At 45.6% G+C, this 21,720-nt stretch overlaps 1 protein-coding gene across 3 annotated transcripts in view; it reads left to right on the forward strand.

Moving 5' to 3' along the window:
* Positions 1 to 21,720, forward strand: part of spata6l (spermatogenesis associated 6-like) — a 145,597-nt gene that overhangs the window by 39,524 nt on the left and 84,353 nt on the right. For all 3 annotated transcript variants that reach the window (XM_070881223.1, XM_070881241.1, XM_070881231.1), the window contains exon 6: positions 18,661 to 18,785. In XM_070881223.1, the coding sequence (XP_070737324.1) occupies positions 18,661 to 18,785 (125 nt within the window). The remainder of the gene's footprint in view (positions 1 to 18,660; positions 18,786 to 21,720) is intronic.

Below are 21,720 nucleotides of genomic sequence, written 5' to 3' on the forward strand. Positions count from 1 at the left end.
GTCATTTTAAAAATTATACTTTTTTGCAAATGTGGCATTGTCTATTTCTACAACACACATGCATACAAATTTCACAAAAGTAAGTGCAGGTACAGCGCCTGAAATCCGGAACCCTTGGGATCGAATCCGTGCCGGATTTTGTTTTTTTGCTTGATTTTGGACCTTGCCACGGCCAGAATCCATGCCGGATTTCAGACCTCGCTGTGGCCTGAATCTGTGCCGGATTTTGGGTTTTGCCAGATTTCGGATCTCGCCGCCCACTGATCCTCCGCTCCTCGGCACTCGCCGAAATGTCCGGTTTTCAGATAATTCCGGCTTTCGGAGTTCTGGATTCGGGATGTTGCACCTGTACTCCAGAGTGACCATTTCAGGTAATGATCACAGTTTGCTTGAAGTGTTTCCTGATATCACTCCTGAATTTGCCTTTTGCCTCCTCTCTTCCCACTATCCAGGGTCCCACATACTCCTTCCAGGTGAAACAGCGATATACGAGTACTTCTTTCAATTTAGCATACTGTATTCGCTGCTCACCATGTGGTCTCCTCTACATTGGGGAGACCAGCGTAGATTGGATGACCGCTTTGCTGAACACCTCCGTTCAATCGACAAGTGTGACCCTGTGCTTCCGGTCGCCTATCACTTTAATTCTCCACTTCACTCCCACTCTGACCTCTCCATCCTCAGTCTCCTACACTGTTCCAACGAAGCTCAAGGCAAGCTTGAGGAACAGTACCTCATCTTTTGTTTAGGCACTTTACAGCCTTCTGGACTCAACATCGAGTTCAACAATTTCAGAGCATAATCTCTGCCAATCTTTGGCTCCCTTTCCTCCACCCCGAGTCTATGTTTTTTTTCTCCTTGTCTCCAATGGCAAATGGTCATTATTCCACCATTCACGTCCTATCTTGACTAATGTTTTTCTAACTCCTTGCATTGCCATTTGAATCCGGCCCATCATCCCTTTTACCTCTCTATCTCTCCTACCTTCCACCCTATCGTAGACCTTCCCTTTTGTTCTTTCTTCCCCTCCCCCTTTCAGTGCTTCTTAAGAATGTGTTCTTTTCAAACACTCTTCAGTTCTGATGAAGGGTCGTCAACCCGAAACATTAACTCTGTTTTTCTCTCCACAGATGCTGCCTGACCCACTGAGATTTCCAGCATTTTCTGTTTTTATTTCAGATTCCAGCATCGGCAGTATTTTGCTTTTATTTTTGCCTTTTACTAGATTGTATCTAAGCCCTCTCATGTTATAGTTATATTTTTAAGTTCAAATAATGATCCAAATTGATGCTTCTATATATCTTATATATCCGAATGGGTTTGCTCTCATTCGCATCTTTTTCTGGGCTGAAGAGTGTGATAGTATGGGGTTGAAATTGCCCCTTCTGATAAGGCCTCTGGCTGCCTGAAAGCGTAGGCCACGGGGCAGTGCGGAAAGGCTGCCATGTCGCGGCGGACTGGCCAACGTTCACGGCATTGCCCTCATGGATTTTCCCGGCGTTGAGGATATCTGCCCCCCACTCCCCACTTCTGCCCTCTCCTGCAAATGCGTCATTAACGACATCCTAAGAACATTAGAAATAGGAGCAGGAGTAGGCCATACGGCCCCTCGAGCCTTCTCCGCCATTTAATACGATCATGGCTGATCCGATCATAGACTCAGGTCCACTTTCCTGCCCGCTCCCCATAACCCCTTAATCCCTTATTGGTTAAAAAGCTGTCTATCTCATTCTTAAATTTATTCAGTGTCTCGACTTCCACAGCTCTCTGAGGCCGCGAATTCCACAGATTTACAATCCTCTGAGAGAAGAAATTCCTCCTCATTTCAGTTTTTAATGGGTGGCCCCTTATTCTAAGATTATGCCCCCTAGTCCTAGTCTCCCTTATCAATGGAAACATCCTCTTTGCATCCACCTTGTCAAGCCCCCTCATAATCTTATACGTTTTGATAAGATCATCTCTCATTCTTCTGAATTCCAATGGGTATACCATCCTCAACCTCCTCAACCTTCCCTCATAAATCAACCCCCTTATCTCCGGAATCAACCTCGTGAACCTTCTCTGAACTGCCTCCAAAGTAAGTATGTCCTTTCATAAATATGGAAATCAAAACTGTACGCAGTATTCCAGGTGTGGCCTCACCAATACCCTGTATAACTGTAGCAAGACTTCGCTGCTTTTATACTCTATCCCCTTTGCAATAAAGGCCAAGATTCCATTGGCCTTCCTGATCACTTGCTACCTGTATACTAACCTTTTGTGTTTCATGCATAAGTACCCCCAGGTCCTGCTGTACTGCAGCACTTTGCAATTTTTCTCCATTTAAATAATAATTTGCTCTTTGATTTTTTTTTCTGCCAAAATGCATGACCTCATCAGAGCGCATACCGCCACAGACCCGCCCGGAAGGTAAATTAACCTCAAATAGCCTTCCAGCCGTCTGTCGGTGCCAATGTCAGGTGTTTGGGTTGGTACACAGTGCTTGCTCAAGACCGCCAGCGGCCTTTAAAGGTGTGTTGCACGTAGCAGCATTCTTGTTGCCGAGATTTATTCGGACTTTTTCAAACATTGTGAGCTGCCTTGTTCCAAGTGGGACTGAGTTAGAGTGAGCCAGGCTCTAAATCTCTACAACAGAGAGGATTTGTTCGGACTTTTTCCAACATTGCGAGTTGCCTTGTTGACAGCGGGATTGAGTGATGTGGCCCAGGATCTGCAATCTCGAGAACAGAGAGCCGTGATTCTGGAGGCTCTGCTTGCGGAGGTGAAATAAATGGCGTAATTGCTGGCAGCAGAATGCCTCCTGCACATTGTGCGGGGTTGCACACAGGAGAAGGTGGTGCTGGCTCCAGCGGCTGCAGAGCCAACGGGCAAGGGATGTAGCATACATGGCTGAGGAACATGCAGAAGACCATAGTCTCAGAATAAGGGGTTGGCCATTTAAAATGGAAATGAGGAGGAATTTCTTCTCTCAGATAGTCGTGAGTCTTTGGAATTCTCTAACCCAGAAAGTTGTGAAGGCTGGGTCATTGAATATATTTAACGTGGAGATAGATAGATTTTTGAGATATAAGGGAGTCAAGGGTTATGGGGGAAGGAAAGTGGAGTTGAAGATCAGATTAGCCATGATCTTATTGAATGACAGAGCACACTCAAGGGATCAGATGGCCTACTTCTGCTCCTATTTCTTATGTTCTTATGAGATGGTGACAGAGCTGAACCCAGAGAGGTGCCCCAGAAAGGACCTCAGGAAGGGCCTGCCATTAGGAGGAGGGTCAGGTACGCAGACCCCCGCCCCCCCGCATCACACAGTGGGCGATATGGACAGGAGGCAGCATGCATAGGTGGCAGATGCTTGTTAGCAGCAGGCTGCAGAGGGTGAGGACCAACAAGAGCAGGAAGGAGAAGGAAATGAAGCAGCTGTCAGAGGAAGACATCAACATAGACATGGTGGCAGAAGACCCTATTGTCAAATGGTCTACAGACAGCAGTTCTCATACATGGACCTAACGGATGACCAGTGTCTCCGGAGGCTGCAATTCTGCAAGGACACCGTGACGGAGCTGTGCAATCTCCTGCAGCCTCAAAACAAGATTGAGGACAGCTCTGATCGTCGCATCCAAGGTTACTATCACACTCAATTTCTATGCGACTGCATCTTTTCAAGCTGCAACAGCAGACATCTCAAACATCTCCCAGATCGCCATGCATAGCTCCATCAATCAGCTGACAGATGAGGAGGGCTACATCTTCCCGATGAGCAGGGAGAAGCAGTTGGAGCGTCAGACCGGATTCGTGAGCATTGCGGGCTTCCACAGGATTCAGGGCGCCAAAGACTGCACCATGTCGCATTGGGAGCGCCGCAGAACAATCTGAGATCTTCAGAAACTGCAAGGGATTCCACTCTCAATGTCCAGCTGGTGTACAACCACAACCGCTAAATCATGACATTTGATGCACGTTATCCTGGCAGCAGCCACGATGCATTCATCCTGCGCCAGACCGGTGTGCCAGGCGTCTTTGCTTGGCCAAACAAAGATTGCGGCTAGCTCCTTGGAGACAAGGGCTACCCACTCTGCACTTGGCTGTTGACTCCGCTTCGCAACTCCAGGTCTGCTGCACAACAATCTTACAATGACTCTCATTCAGCCACTTGTTGCATCATTGAGCAGACCATCGAAATCCTTAAACAGAGGTTCTATTGCTGGATCGCTCTGGTGGAATGTTGCAGTACTCGCCTGAGCAGGTCTCCCTATTCATGGTCATCTGTTACATGCTTCACAACCTGGCAATCATGAGAGCACAACCATTGGAGGTCGAGGCAAAAGTACCGCCTGAGTAGGAAGACCAGGGGGAGGAGGCACAGGAGCACGACGCGCTGCAAGAAGAGGAGGAGGCATAGGAGGAGGACCAGGATGCGGGTCGGCAGCCACGCAAAAGACGGCGTCACCATCTGGACCCTGCAAGGGAAGTACTAAACCATCTCATTTCCGCTGAGTTCATGCGCAATTTACCCTTCATCTGTGCATCGCCATGGACAAACCAATGAGTCCTTTCACACATCATTGCCCACAGTGAAATGAGAGACCTGCACATATATTGAAACACAAAATAAAGATTTATTACAACAGAAATAACGGATGCGCAAATCATGCGTATTATCAGTTCTCACCATTGTGTATTTCCTTATAACCCCTCTTACGCATACCTATTCTGGAACTATGCCACAATGCCTCCCCTGTGGCTGCATCATGGCTGTTGTGTTTCAGATGTAGAAGCTACAGATATCCTTCGAGCTACAGATACCCTCGACCAGCTCTGGCCCTGGAAGAGCTGACTGTAGACTGGGCTGCATCCCCCTCGGCGCCTTCAGTTGGAATTGGCTCAGGCGATTCCAGGCTTGGCAGCAATGGTGGAGTGATCGGTCTCGGCTCAGGACTGCTGTGATCCTGAGAGAGCACATCAGGATCCAGGCCCGAGGAGCCAGCGCCAATCCCCGAGGCAGCACCTCACCATCCCCACCAATCTCCTGAGTACAGGGCGGTGGGGTGGCACGACACCGAAAGGCCCTCGGTGGACCCAGCAGCGATGGCAGCAGTCAGATCTCGTGTGACATCCAGGTGAGACTGCATGAGAGCAGACAGAGTCTCGATGCCACCAGAGACGACAGCAGTAAGACGCTCTGTGGTCTGTTGCCCGGAGTGCATGAGAGCATTCTGAGCTTCCAGAGCAGCGGCCATCCTCTCCAAAGCAGCACTCAGATGTTCGTTCCCTTGCACCTGTGCTGTAATGGCAGCTGTCACATCGCCCACGACACGCGGCATCACAGCTGGATCCGCACGGTTACTCTGGGAGTCTACCATCGTCTGCACACTGGCAATGCTGGGCTCAATGGTATGCGCAGAGCTGTCCACAATGCGGGAGGCAGACTCCTCCACGCTCTTGACCACTTGCAACAGGCTATTGCGCACCCTTGCCATTGCTGCCAACATCTGGGAATGCATGGCCTCCACTCTTCTTTCATAAGCTCCAACATCGACGGGCTCGTCTGAGTCCTCTGCAGCAGAATTCGCCTGCGAACTCTCCTCCCGGAGAGATGGCACCCGAGGTTGCCTTTGCCCTTGACCATGCTGCAGCCGCAAGGCCCCGGTGCATCACCCAGTACAGACCTATCTGCTAAATTCAACTGTCCCGACCGCGTACTCCCAGTATCTGAGCTGGCGCATGCAAGTGTAGGAAGCAGTGACGCAGTTCTGGCTGCAGTGACCCCCTCTTCCTCGTCCTCCGGACATGCCAGCAATATCTGCAGTGAGCTCAAGGGTCTCGTCCTGATGCTGCCTCCCACTTGCCTCAAGGGTCTCCTGCTGACTATAGCTCCCACTCGTCTCAAGGTTCTTGGTCTCACTGTGGCTCACACTCAGGGTCTTATCTGCAATCATAAATGGCACAAGGGGTCCCATGAGAGTGAAGTAGGGCATTACACCATGCAGCAAGTAACTTGCACACAATCATAAGCAATTGCCTGGTGGGCGCTTGGACTTTCAGGGAGAGATGGCATTAAATGAATGCCTTCACTTACTGATGCTGCCCCCAGCAGGATCCACACAACTGGCGGCCACAGAGAAGGCAACATGTGGGCCCACTAGCTCCTGCACCCTTTATTGAGTATCAATCAGCTGCTGGATATCGGCCTCTCCTCCGCCAGTCCTCTGTTGCTCCTAACAGTTGTGAGATACCTTGACCTGAAAAGCAAAGAACGGTTGCTGAGTAGCAGTCTCATGAGTCCTCGGCAATGAGTCCAAGTTTGGGTCTATTGCATGTAGGTGTAACTCTGACATGAATGGGAGCTCCATTGCGAGTATGCACATACATGCCTCACCAATCAAATGGTGCTTCAGTGACTATATAGTGAAGGTGAAGGAGAGGCTCGCAGATGGAAGGTGAGGAGTTGGGGGAACATGTACTCACTTTCATCAGTTGTTCAGCCTTTTGCGGCATTGGGTGGCGGTGCAGTCATGAATGGAGGTCCCTGACACCTCCACAGCGATCTCTCCAGGCATTCACAAAGACGGCGCTTCCTTCCCAGCTTGCACTAGGGTCTCATGTTCCACATCAGAAAAGCGGCTGGTCCTTCTCAGACCGCTAGCATTAGCCATTCCTTCACAAGCAACAGAGACAAACTCAGTGCTCAGGGCCTAGCTGCAAAATCTGCCTTTAAGAAGGTCAGGAAGCAGCTTCCTCATTATGAGCAAATTGGCAACAGCTGCATTTCGCGGCCAAATCGGCCACTCCGCACCCACACTGCTGCAAAGAGCCCATTCCCACCACCAATACCTCACCGCTCCTTTTTTTTTCCAGCAAAAATACTGAATTTTTCTTTTTTTCTTTATCAGTAAGTAACATTTAGCATTATTGTTGCCAAATTAAGTTTATCTAAGGGTTAAATCATGGCAGGACAGCTCGGACACGTGTTATGCTCCTCCTGTACTATGTGGGAAGTCAGGGACGCTTCCGGTGTACCTGACAACTACGTGTGCGGGAAGTGTATCTGCATGCAGCTCCTGACGGACCGCATTGCGGCACTGGAGCTGCGGGTGGACGAACTCTGGAGCATCCACGATGCTGAGAATGACGTGAATAGCATGTTTAGCGAGTTGGTCTTACCGCAGGTAAAGGGTACACAGCCAGATAGTAAATGGGTGACCAACAGGAAGGTAGTGCAAGGAAGGTAGTGCAGGGGTCCCCTGTGGTTATCCCCCTGCAAAACAGATACACTGCTTTGGGTACTGTTGAGGGGGATGACTCATCAGGGGAGGGCAGCAGCAGCCAAGTTCATGGCACCGTGGGTGGCTCTGTTGCACAGGAGGGCAAGAAAAAGAGTGGGAGAGCTATAGAGATAGGGGATTCGATTGTAAGGGGAATAGATAGGTGTTTCTGCGGCCGCAACCGAGACTCCAGGATGGTATGTTGCCTCCCTGGTGCAAGGGTCAAGGATGTCTCGGAGCGGGTGCAGGACATTCTGAAAAGGGAGGGTGAACAGCCAGTTGTCGTGGTGCATATAGGCACCAATGATATAGGTTAAAATGAGATGAATTCCTACGAGACGAATTTAGGGAGCTAGGAACTAAATTAAAAAGTAGGACCTCAAAAGTAGTAATTTCAGGATTGCTACCAGTGTCACGTTCTAGTCAGAGTAGGAATCGCAGGATAGCTCAGGTGAATACGTGGCTTGAGGAGTGGTGCAAAAGGGAGGGATTCAAATTCCTGGGACATTGGAACCGATTCTGGGGGAGGTGGAACCAGTGTGAACCGGATGGTCTGCAGCTGGACAGGACCGGAACCAATTTCCTCGGGTGTGTTTGCTAGTGCTGTTGGGGAGGAGTTAAACTAATATGGCAGGGGGATGGGAACCTATGCAGGGAGACAGAAGGAAATAGAAGGGGGGGCAGAAGCAAAAGATAGAAAGGAGAATAGTAAAAGTGGAGGGCAAAGAAACCCAAGGCAAAAAACAAAAAGGGCCACATTACAGCAAAATTCTAAAAAGACAAGCCTGAAGGCTCTGTGCCTCAATGCGAGGAGTATTCGGAATAAGGTGGACGAATTAACTGCGCAGACAGCAGTTAACGGGTATGATGTAATTGGTATCACGGAGACATGGCTCCAGGGTTACTAAGGCTGGGAACTCAACATCCAGGGGTATTCAACATTTAGGAAGGATAGGCAGAGAGGAAAAGGAGGTGGGGTGGCGTTGCTGGTTAAAGAGGAAATTAATGCAATAGTAAGGAGGGACATTAGCCTGGATGATGTGGAATCGGTACGGGTGGAGCTGCGGAATACCAAAGGGCAGAAAACGCTAGTGGGAGTTGTGTAAAGTCCTGACCCTGCAGTACAGACTTACACGAGGCACATCTTGAAGTCAAGGTCACTCAGGACCTGCACCTTTATTTCACAGCTCTGGAATGCCTCACTTGCCTGAGACCTGCCTTTATATACCTGTGTGGGACAGGTGTGCAGTATCTCCTGCAAGTGCACCCTTGGTGGTAAGGTATGCTTGTGGTTACAGAACATATCTAGTTACAGTCATGTATAGCATGGTAAGATACAGTTATATACAGTGGTGTGAGATACATGACAGTGTGCAGACCACTAAACAGTAGTAGTGAGGTTGGGGACTGTATCAAACAAGAAATAAAGGATATGTGCAATAAAGGTACAGCAGTTATCATGGACGACTTTAATCTACAAATTGATTGGGCTAACCAAACTGGGAGCAATGCGGTGGAGGAGGATTTCCTGGAGTGTATTAGAGATGATTTTCTAGATAAATATGTCGACGAACCAACTAGAGAGCTGGCCATCCTAGACTGGGTGATGTGTAATGAGAAGGGACTAATTAGCAATCTTGCTGTGCGAGGCCCCTTGAGGAAGAGTGACCATAATATGGTAGAATTCTTTATTAAGATGGAGAGTGACACCGTTAATTCGGAAACTAGGGTCCTGAACTTAAGGAAAGGTAACTTCGACGGTATGAGGCATGAATTGGCTAGAATAGACTGGCAAAGGATACTTAAAGGGTTGACAGTGGATAAGCAATGGCAAACATTTAAAAATCACATGGATGAACTTCAGCAATTGTACATCCCTGTCTGGAGTAAAAATAAAACTGGGAAGGTGGCTCAACCGTGGCTAACAAGTGGAATTAAGGATAGTGTTAAAACCAAGGAAGAGCCATATAAATTGGCTAGAAAAAGCAACAAACCTGAGGACTGTGAGAAATTTAGATTTCAACAGAGGAAGACTAAGGGTTTAATTTAGAGGGGGAAAATAGAGTACGAGAGGAAGCTTGCAGGGAACATAAAAACTGACTGCAAAAGCTTCTATAAATATGTGAAAAGAAAAAGATTAGTGAAGACAAACGTAGGTCCCTTGCAGTTGGATTCAGGTGAATTTATAATGGGGAACAAAGAAATGGCAGACCAATTGAACAAATACTTCGGTTCTGTCTTCACGAAGGAAGACACAAATAACCTTCCAAATGTACTAGGGGACAGTGGGTCTAGTGAGAAGGAGGGACTGAAGGATATCCTTATTAGGCGGAAAATTGTGTTAGGGAAATTGATGAGATTGAAGGCCGATAAATCCCCGGGGCCTGATAGTCTGCATCCCAGAGTACTTAAGGAAGTGGCCCGAGAAATAGTGGATGTATTGGTGATCATTTTCCAACAGTCTATCGACTCTGGATCAGTTCCTATGGACTGGAGGGTAGCTAATGTAACACCACTTTTTTAAAAAGGAGGAAGAGAGGAAACAGGTAATTATAGACCAGTTAGCCTGACATCCGTAGTGGGGAAAATGTTGGAATCAATCATTAAGGATGAAATACCAGCGCATTTGGAAAGCAGTGACAGGATCGGACCAAGTCAGCATGGATTTATGAAAGGGAAATCATGCTTGACGAATCTTCTGGAATTTTTTGAGGATGTAACTAGCAGAGTGGACAAGGGAGAACCAGTGGATGTGGTGTATTTGGACTTTCAAAAGGCTTTTGACAAGGTCCCGCACAAGAGATTGTTGTGCAAAATCAAAGCACATGGTATTGGGGGTAATGTACTGACGTGGATAGAGAACTGGTTAGCAGACAGGAAGCAGAGAGTCGGGATAAACGGGTCCTTTTCAGAATGGCAAGCAGTGACTAGTGGAGTGCCGCAGGGCTCAGTGCTGGGACCCCAGCTCTTTACAATTTACATTAACGATTTAGATGAAGGAATTGAGTGTAATATCTCCAAGTTTGCAGATGACACTAAACTGGGTTGCGGTGTGAGCTGTGAGGAGGATGCTAAGAGGCTGCAGGGTGACTTGGACATGTTAGGTGAGTGGGCAAATGCATGATAGATGCAGTATAATGTGGATAAATGTGAGGTTATCCATTTTGGGGTCAAAAACACGAAGGCTGAATATTATCTGAATGGCAGCAGATTAGCAAAAGGGGAGGTGCAACGAGACTTGGGTGTTCTGGTTCATCAGTCATTGAAAGTTGGCATACAGGTACAGCAGGCTGTGAAGAAAGCAAATGGTATGTTGGCCTTCATAGCTTGGAGATTTGAGTCTCGGAGCAGGGAGGTCTTACTGCAGTTGTACAGGGCCTTAGAGAGGCCTCACCTGGTATATTGTGTTTTCCTAATCTGAGGAAGGACATTCTTGCTATTGAGGGAGTGCAGCGAAGGTTCACCAAGCTGATTCCAGGGATGGTTGGACTGTCATATGAGGAGAGACTGAATCAACTGGGCCTTTATTCACTGGAGTTTAGAAGGATGAGAGGGGATCTCATAGAAACGTATAACATTCTGACGGGACTGGACAGGTTAGATGCGGAAGAATGTTCCCGATGTTGGGGAAGTCCAGAACCATTAAACATAGTCTTAGGATAAGGGGTAGGCCATTTAGGACTGAGATGAGGAGAAACTTCTTCACTCAGAGAGTTGTTAACCTGTGGAATTCCCTGCCGCAGAGAGTTGTTGATGCCAGTTCATTGGATATATTCAAGAGGGAGTTAGATATGGCCCTTACGGCTAAGGGGATCAAGGGGTATGGAGAGAATGAGGGAATGATCAGCCATGATCTTATTGAATGGCGGTGCAGGCTTGAAGGGCTGAATGGTCTACTCCTGCACCTATTTTCTATGTTTCTATGTTTCCCTCTAATGGCCGTCGCATCCATTACCGCAGTAATGAACGACAAAAAGCAGTAGGTGCACCTCGTTTCGGGCGGTGGGCAATTTCGGCCCTTGTGTGTGTTACAAATTTGGATCTTGCCTTAGATTTTCTCTTGGGTACAGCAGTGCTGGTCATTCCTGTAAATGCAATGAGTGTGTTGTGTTTAGGGTTATGCCTGTATTTCCCATTATCTAACTATATAATAGCGTAATCCATGGGGTATAAAAATAATAGCCCCTTGTGATCTGAAGTAGATTTTGGGTCTGAGTACCCCCCCCAAGAATTTTGAGGGAAGACCAAGAAAATATTGCTAACATAAGGCGAGATCTGAACATAGTGCACCAGTGCTGATCGGACTCACTTAGTTAAATGAGTTCAACTCATCTTAGTGTAATACTGTAATACAAAACAATGAACACACTACGCTTTCCCAGATAATAGAATCATAGAATGATACAGCATAGAAGGAAGCCATTTGGTAGAATTAATCCCACTCCCCTGCTCTTTCCCCATAGCCCGGTAATTTTTCCTTTCAAGTATTTATCAAATTCTCTTTTAAATGTTACAATTGAATCTGCTTTCATCGCTCCTTCAGGCAGTGCATTCCAGATCACAAAAACTTGCAGTGTAAAAAAAACATTTCCTCATGTCGCCCCTGGTTCTTTTCCCAATCACCTTAAATCTGTATCCTCTGTTACGAACTCTTCTGCCACTGGAAAAAGTTTCTCCTATTTACTCTATTAAAACTATTCATGATTTTGAACACCTCTAGCAAATCTTCTCTTAACCTTATATGCTCTAATGAGAACAACCCCAGCTTCTCCAGTCTCTCCACATAACTGAAGTCCCTCATCCCTAGTACTATTCTACTAAATCTCTTCTGAACACTCTCCAAAACGTGACATCTTTCCTAAAGTGTGGTGCCCAAAAATTGAACACAATGGCCCTGAAATTCCGGTCGGAGGCTTCCTTCGGACGAACACCTCCAACCCAAAATTTTTTTGCAAAAGTACCTGGTGGTCGCAGAGGCGCTTTCGATTCCGGTTGGAGGCCTTCTTTTCCCGCACATTACAGCGCGCTCCCGCCTGCGAGATATGGACAGAGAAGCTGGGGTCACGTGGGCCTGGACAACCAATCACGGTGTAGTATTCTCATTGATAGTAATGGGAATTCTGATTTTACAAGTTCCCATTACTATCAATGAGAATAACCCCCTAAAACACCCAAACATAACATAATAAATTTTAAAAAACACCACACATATTTAAAATTAATTGAAATTAAAGTTAATTAAATGGTTTAGAAAACAAAAATATTTTTCGGATTTTTTTTTAATGTGTTTCAATAGGGTTTTAAAAAAAACTTATCTTAATGGATAGGGTTTTTACTTTAAAAATGTATTTAAATTTAATTTTTATGCGTTTTAAAACTCTTACACTGGTAAAAGTAGGCTATGCGTTTACTTTTACCGGGCGTAAAAATTTCAAGGACATTCGCGAGGCAAGAGATGGGCGAAAAGCTCAATCTCACCCACGCGAATGTCCTTGCTGCGGGGATGCATTCGATCTGTCAAGCCAAAACTTGACAGATTGGAAAAGCCGATTTTCGGCGCATGCACATTGCCGCCGAAAACCATTTTTTGCACGGCCTAGCCTGGTCCGTACACACTCTGTACGGACCCGACGAGGCTGGGATTTCAAGCCAAATATTCCAGCTGAGGTCTAACCAGTATTTAAAGGTTTAGCATAACTTACTTGCTTTTATACTCTATTTCTCAGTTAATAAAGCCAAGGATCCCATATGCTTTTTAATACCCTTCTCAACTTATCCTGCCACCTTCAAAGTTTTGTGTATGTACACCCCCCCATCTCTCTCTTCCTGAATCCCCTTTTGAAAATTGTACATTTTAGTTCATATTGTCTCTCCTCATTCATCCTACCAAAGTGTATCACTGCACACTTCTCTGCGTTAAATTTCATCTGCCTTGTGTCTGCCCATTTTACCAGTCTGCTTATGTCCTCCTGAAATCTGTTACTATCGCCTCCTTGTTTACTACATTTCTGAGTTTCATATCATCTGTAAACTTTGAAATTATGCCCTGTATACCCAAGTTCATGTCATTAATATATATCAAAAAGAGCAGTGGTCCCAACACCGACTCTTGGGAAACACCACTGTATACTTCCCTCCAGTCTGAAAAACAACCATTCACCACTACTCTCTGCTTTCTGTCCCTTAAACAATTTTGTATCCATGCTGCCCTTTATTCCCATGGGCTTTCATTTTGCTAACAAGTCTATGGTACTTTGTCTTTTGAAAGTCCAGATACACAACATCAACCCACAACAAGAACTCGATCAAGTTAGTCAAACGCGATTTGCCTTTAATAAATCTACGCTGACTTTTATTTACTAGCCCATACTTTTCTAAATGCCAATTCATTTTGTCCCGGATTATTGTCTCTAAAAATGTCCCCACCAACAACATTTGGCTTACTGGTCTGTATTTACTGGGTTTATCCCTCTCCCCTTTTTTAAACAGGGATGTAACATTTGCAGTCCTCCAGTTCTCTGGCACCACCCCCATGTCCAAGGAGGATTGGAAGATTGTGGCTAGACCTTCCACAATCAGTGGGTCATTTAACTTTCTAACCTACTAAGTCAAGCAAAAGTTTGTTCTCACAGTCTCTCTTTAAAACCTGACGAACAGTGTGTGTTTCTGTCTTTGTTTTCCTCTCCGTGCTCACAACCTGAGGGGAGGACCAATGCCAGATAACCTCTGTTGAGTGCCAAGAAGCAGACAATGCATGTGAGGTGTTTCATGATTACTGAGACTGGCTATGGAATTGCTTATTGTTTACAGTCTTTCTTGATACTTGTCCTCCGGATATGGGCAATACTGGCAAGGCTCCATATAGTGCATATTCTTAAATTCCCAATTTCCTGGAGAAGGTAGTGGTGAACCTTCTTCTTGAATTGTTGCAGTCCTTGTGGTGATGGTGCTTCCATAATGATGTTTGATAGGGAATTCCAGGATAGTAATCCAGAATCAATAACGGAATGGTGATATATGCCAAATTCAGGATGGGATGTGAGTCGGAGGAGAATTTGGAGATGATGCTGTTCTCATGATCTTGTTGCTCATGTCCTTCTTGGCAATCGAGGTATTGTTGAAGTAATCCTGGTGAGTTGCTGCAATGCATCATGTAGATCATACGCACCATTCCCATATTGCGTTATTGATGAAGTGGGTGGATATTGTGGCTAATCACAGGGGCACCAATCAAGTGAACTGCTCTGCTCTACATGGTGTCCGACTTTCTCAATGCTTTTGCAGCTGTATCTATCCAGGCGAGTAATGAGTATTCCATCACATTCCTGACTTGAGCCTTGTAAGTATTGGAGAGGCTTTGAGGAATCAGGAAGTGTGCCACTCATCACAGAATATTCAGCTTCTGCACTGTTCTTGAAGCCACGGTGTAACTATGTCCGGGCCAATTACCTCTGGTCAATGACAATCCCCAAGATCATGTTGATGGGAGACTTGGTGTTGGTGTGGTCACTGTAGGTGAGGAAGAGATGGCTGGGCTTTCTCTTGTTCAAAATGGTCATTACCTGGCACTTAAGTGGAGCAAATGTTACCTGTTACTTTTGAGCCGTCATTTGGATGTTAACCAGATCTTGCTGACTGTTGGCATGGACTATATTATCAGAAGAGCTATGAATGGAGCGGAACACGTGGAATTATCAGCGAGCATCCTCACTCGACCTTATGATGGAGGAAAGATTTTTGTGTAGCAGCTAAAGTTGGCTGGGCTGAAGATGCTTTACGAAGGAAATCATGCAATGATGTTTTGGGGCTGTAATGATAGTCCCCGGCAATCACAACTATCTTCCTCTGTCAATATGACTCCAGCTGCTGGAGGATCTCCCCTTTCATCTTCATTGACCTGAGTTTTGTTAGGACTCATTCCAATGCTGTCCAGGGCAACTACCTCGATCTATCTTCCGGCATTCAGTTTTGCATCCATATCGAGATCTTGGTTGTGATGAAGTCAGGAGCCAAGCGGTTCTGGCAGAGCCCAAACTGAGCATATAATCGATGAGTCGGTGTCACTTCATGGCACTATTGATGACTCTATCAATTTACTGCTAAAACTTGAACTAACGACTTCTACAACAACAACTTGCATTTATATAGCACCTTTAATGTAGTAAAACTAACTCAAGGTGCTTCACAGGAGTATTATCAAACAAAATTTGAAACCACGCCACATAAGGACAGGTGACCAATAGCTTGGTCAAAGAGGTAGGTTTTAGCGAGTGTCTTAAAAGAGGAGGGGTAGAGAGGTGAAGGGGTTTAGGGAGGAAATTCCGGATCTTAGAGCCTAGGCAGCTAAATGCCATGGAGAGAGGGATTTATAAACAAGGATGAGAATTTTGAAATTAAAGCTTTGCAGGACTGGGAGCCAATGTAGATCAGTGATGGGAGAACGGGACTTGGTATGAGTTAGGGTGTGAGCAGCAGGGTTTTGGATGAGCTCAAGTTTATGGAAGATGGGATGCCGACCAGGAGAGCATTGGAATTGTCAAGTCTAGAGATAACAAAAGCATGGATAAGGGTTTCAGTAGTAGATGAACCTAGGTAGGTACGGAGACGGGCGATGCTACAGAGGTGGAAGTAGGCTGTTTTGGTGATGGAGTGGATATGTGGTCGCAAGCTCATCTCAGTCAAACAGAATGCGAAGGTTGTTGAGGGTCTGGTTCAGCTTCAGTCAGTGGTCAGGGAGAGAGATGGAGTCAGTGGCCAGGGAACAGAATTTGTGGTGGGTTGAAGTCACTTTTCAGTTTTCCCAATATTTGATTACTAACCCAGTACCATAACCACTTGAGTATCATAACCCTCAATGCCTCACCCAATCACATTTTAAGCGTCTTCTCACCAATTTTTTTGTTACATTTTTTAGACGACATTTTGCTTTAAAAACACAACAATCTTTAAAAGAATGCCTGTTATTGTCAGTTGCCAACTGGTGAATTTGCGAAATCTTTGAGAATTATCATCACTTCCCTTATGGAATTCTAACAGCGATAGTGAGGCTTCAATGGTTGCACATACATTGTAGGATGCTGGGGAGAAATTGGTCCTTGTTGCACCCATTTTTGGGGTTAAAAATTTGCTATAGTGGACCTCATAGGTTTTCAACTTTAGATCTGCAAAAAACTCATTAATTCTATAGACAGTTAACAAGGTTTAATATGCACCATTTTGCTGCAGAGTCACCAGTTATTTTTCAATCAATTCTCATGCACAAGTATATATTATCAGTGAGTTGCTTGCAGTGTTGATATTTTACATTTACACAAGATGGCGATAGAGTGGAGAGAGACGCTTCAGAAACTCATGCCACAGAGCCACCTATTGGCAAGAGCTTGCAACTACACCTTGACAATTGCCATAACAAAATTGAATGAAAAGTTGACACAAACCCACTACAAAAAACCATAAGAACAAGGTTCATGGGCAGGAAGTCCACATCTCACACAAAGTTTTTGATAGAAATAGAACCTGCAGACTGGCCACTTGTGGGATTCTAAACCTGCATTATAACTGGTATATTATCAAAAGCAAATAGTATGGTTATTTATTCACATGCCATCAATGTGTATAGCAAGACCAGATGGTTAAAGGAACACAAAAGCAAATTATGTCTGCTGCAGCAAATAAAGTGAACAAAAAGCTGGAAATCTGAAATTAGAAACACTTAGCATGTCACTTAGCATCAGTGGGGAGAATAGACAAGACTTTATGGCTATAAATTGGCTGAAGAAAGGGCCCATAACCAAACTGGCTGTTTGTTCTTCCATAGCTCTTCAGCAGGTCAGGCAGCATCTCAACCTGAGACGCAAACTCTGTTTCTCTCTCCATTGATGATGTCAGACCCGATCAGTATTTCCAGCATTTTCTCCCTTCGCAGAGGCTTTCCTTTACCATCCAAAGACTTTACACGAGTCCTACAGAACTCCCTGCACTCGTTGGGCACTTTAAAAACTTTTAACATGTATTGCACCAAGCTACTATTTCAATAAAATATTAAAAATCCAGTCCAAAAGCTTAAATGCAAGCTTATCTGAAAGATGTGTATGACCCTTTAGGAAGTGCTGACAGCATCTCTGTCAGTCTGCTGCACGCTCGCTTTTAAGAGCGAGTTTAGGACTCATCGCTAAACTCAGCACAAAGGTCCAAGTTCGCAGAGCGTGGCGTTAGGTCAGCGATGTCACACTCTCCATATTTGCATCTCCAGGGCTATCACCAGCACTTTGGTCCTCACCAAAATGGCAGCCGCCGAGTCCTGCGCCAAAGACGAGTGTTCGAACGGTGTCTGCCATTTTCTTTTCAGGAATCTGCCGCTAATGGGTGGCAGTAAGTAGCCAAATAGTTTAAGTTGGCATAAAATTGTCAACTGTTAGGATATCAACCCTGAGCTTTCACACAAATCTGTCCGAAATTGCCCACAGCCCGAAACAAGTCGCACCTACTGTTCTTGAAATGTTCTGACCGCCCCAATGCATGGGACGGCCAAACCAGAGAAATTCAGCACTTCGTGCTTTTTGTGAGAGTGGGGCGGAAGTAGCCTCCTCATCGGGGCGGAGGTGAGGTCAGGTCAGAGTAGCTGCCCTTAACGTGGGGGCGGGTCTTAGTGGCCAATGCTATAAGTCATCAGCGCCACACTGATGACGTCATCGCGCTGGCGCGTCACAACGTCCTTCCCCTTCAGTTAAAGGGGTGGGACACTGAGAACTCTGTAGCCACTTTAGTGGCAAACACTGCGCCACCAGGAAGGGTTTCGGCAGTCGGATGAAAAAATAAATAAGATGGAGTCGCCGGCAGCGCCACCTCCCCTTTAAGGGTGGCCATGCCGTCAAGCCACAGAAAGGGCACCAACAGAAAAAGCTGTCGGGGGCACTGACCAGCGGCGGTGCCACTCCCACAGGGCAATTTTCGAAAGGGGCAATTTCCTGCAGGACAATTTCAGGAAGGGGTCACTGCCGGTCAGTAAGGGGTCGGCCCGTGCAAGTTGTGGTGGGAAAACAGGAGGAGCGGCCCCCGACACCGCTCAAAAACTAAAGGACGGCAATGTTCAAAATAGCGCCGACTTGGTAGTCTATCCCAATCCCGCCCCAACTTCCGTCCCTCAGCATGACTTACCACCACACTTCCGCCCCCATTATGACCGACTTCTGGTCCGACGTCAAAAAAGATTTTAAGTGCCAACAATCGATCTGAAGGCCGCCTCATCGCTCCCGGTGGGAAAAATCAGGTAAAAAAATCGTTGGTGCTCCAGCTTTCTGGCGTGCCTGAATTTCGGCCCCTTGACGACAGAAGACGCTAAAAGTATTCTGTGGCATTTTGTCAAAAGACTGATGGTATTTTCATTTTCTGGTTGTAGTGAATGAAACATTAGCAAACTATGAAGACAATACTAGAAATTTCTTGTTCCCTGAGCCAAAGTTAACTCCCTCATACCCTGGAGTGGATAGAGAAGTGCTGATGAAAAGATGTTCAACAGTTTTTGTAAGCACAATTTTCATTTGATAACGATCAGCATTTAGTGATTAGTTTATAATTTTTTTATTGTACCTTGTGCTTTATAAAGTTAAGTCATTTCAATATATAAGAATTTGCAGTTGTATAGCTATGATCTAGGCTTAAACTTTGTCTTTCAACCATGACCGTGGATCCATTTAACAATACCCAAATTGCAAAAAATAAACAGCATTAAGGCTAAAGCCAAGAAACTGGAGTGACATGGGCATCACAATTTCAAAAGGGCTATGGAAGCCTTTGAAAAAGCTTTGCAGCAGATTCATTTGATGCATGAATAATCCTAAATTAATTAATCAGCTGCCCCAATGTGGCTGGAGAGTCTAAGCAGCATCCCAGCTGTGTAGCACCTATTTGGAGTGAGTGCTGAATGAGAGGCTGCATTAAAATTAAAACAATTTTGGGTACCTTTGTTCTTTGACTCCTGGCACCTTTGGCATCAATTCCCCTGAGCTCAGTGCCCTGCTGCCCCCTCCCCCGCATGCTGGGAAGGTTCACAATGGGCTGTAAGCAGCCCTTCACTGGTCACTGACACTGATAATGTGGCCCTGCCGATTCCAGCAGATAATATGTTAGAATTCTTCCAGTATATTTCACTGTTTGTAGAATCATCAAAATTATAGCAGAGAAGGAGGCCATTCAATCCGCTGTGCTCATACTGGATATATAAGATATAGGGGGCAGTAGTGGGACCAACATAGTGCAATTGGTTGAAATGCCGACTTCCAGCTAGGCTGCCGCTTTCAGGCATTTTCGGCCCTCTAGACTTTTCAAATTGAACATAAACAGTTGACAAATATGTGACAGCAAACAGCAATAAGAGAGGCTATGTAAGACAGAACTTCGGGAAGAGAGTACAGTTCCAAATCACAGTACCCAACCACAATTAATAACTTCTGAACGTATAGTTACATTGCATCAGTTAAACTTTTATATCAGTATGGCAGATATTTACATCTTTAAATCAGAGAGAAAACTGGAACTACAGGCCAGTTAGCCTCACATCAATTGTCAGGAAAATGCTGGAATCCATTATTAAGGAAGTGGTAACAGGGCATTTAGAAAATCATGATATGATTAGGCAGAGTTAACATGGTTTTATGAAAGGGAAATTGTGTTTAACAAATTTATTAAGAGTTTTTTGATGATGTAACTAGCAGGGTAAATCAAGGGGAAACAGTGGATGTAGGATATTTGGATTTCCAAAAGGCATTCGATAAGATGCCACATAAAAGGTTGTATGCAAGATAAGGGTGCATGGGGTTGGGGGTAATATATTAGCATGGATAGAGGACTGGTTAACGGACAGAAAACATAGAGTAGAGATAAACAGGTCATTTTCTCGTTGGCAGGCTGTAACTTGTGGGGTGCCGCAAGGATTAGTACTAGGCCCTCAGCTATTTACAATTTATATTAATGACTTGGATGAAGAGACCAAGTGTAATGTATCCAAGTTTGCTAACGATATAGAGCTAGGTGGGACTGCACGCTGTGAAGAGGACACAAGGACCATGCAAAGGGATATAGACACATTAAATGAGTGGGCAATAAGGTGGCAGATGGAGTATAATATGGGGAAATGTGAGGTTATTCACTTTGGTGGGAAGAATAGAAAAGCAGAATATTTTTTAAATGGTGCTCAGAGAGATGAAGGTGTCCTCGTACAGGCACACAGAGAGCTATGCAGATACAGCAAGCAATTAAGAAGGCAAATAGCATGTTGGCCTTTAAGGGAGTTGGAGTACAAGAGTAAGGAAATCTTGTTACAATTGTATAGGGCTTTGGCGAGACCACACCTGGCATACAGTGCACAGTTTTGGTCTCCTTCTCTGAGGAAGGCCTTAGAGGCGGTGCAACAAAAAGGTTCACTAGATTGATTCCTGGAATTAGAGAGTTGTCCTATGAGTGGAGATTGAGTAGATTGGTCCTATACTCTTTGGAGTTTAGAAGAATAAGAGGTGAACTCATTGAAACATATAAGATTCTGAGGGGTAGATGCTGAGAGGTTGTTTCCCCTGACTGGAGAGTCCAGAACTAAGGGGCATAGTCTCAGGATAAGGGGTCAGGTATTTAAGACTGAGATGAGGAGGAATTTTTTCACTCAGAGGATTGTGAATTTTTGGAATTCTCTACCCGAAATGGCAGTGCATGTTGAGTCATTGAGTATATTCCAGGCTGAGATAGATAGATTTTTTGACTCTAGAGGAATCAAGGGATATGGCGATCAGGCGGGAAAGTGGAGCTGAGTTCGAAGATCAGCCATGATCTTAATGAATGGCGGAGTAGCCTCGAGGGGCTGTATGACCTACTCCTGCTTCTAATTTTTATGATCTTGTGTTTAAAAATAAGTTCCTGTAATTCAACACTTTTCTTGCATATTTTAATAATGGCAAATATTATTGATGATTTTTATGTTTGTGAAGCATTTGGACACTTGGGGGCCAAAATTCAGGGTTCGAATAAGGCCCGTTACTGCCGTTTTGTAGCGGCCATGCGGCAGAATCGAGTGGCCGGCGCAATGCAGTCGAGGGTGCCCCGACCCAAATTTAGCTCGCCGATTTTTTAGCCAGTCCCCACTTCTGCCCCGTTGCTGCCAACTGCCGCAAGCTCGTCATCAAAACGAGCACCACCGCTCTCCCGCACCTCCAGAACACACCCACCCAAATTCACATAAAAAAAATAATCGATCCACCGCGTGGTGCCCCCGACAGCTTTCTCTGTTGGTGCACCTTCTCCTGTCTGTGTGTGGCACGGCAGCGCACTGTCGCTTCAAGGGGAGGGTGCACTGCCGTGGCCGCCATGTTTTTATTTTTGCCGGCTGATTTCCTGATTGACCGGCAAATTAATGTCCCAGGTTCGGCCGGGCCGCCAACAGGCAGTCTGGCACCCCCTCTTGGGTGCCAGG

Source organism: Pristiophorus japonicus, chromosome 1 (genome assembly GCF_044704955.1).
Source record: "Pristiophorus japonicus isolate sPriJap1 chromosome 1, sPriJap1.hap1, whole genome shotgun sequence".
Classification (NCBI taxonomy): Eukaryota; Metazoa; Chordata; class Chondrichthyes; family Pristiophoridae; genus Pristiophorus; species Pristiophorus japonicus.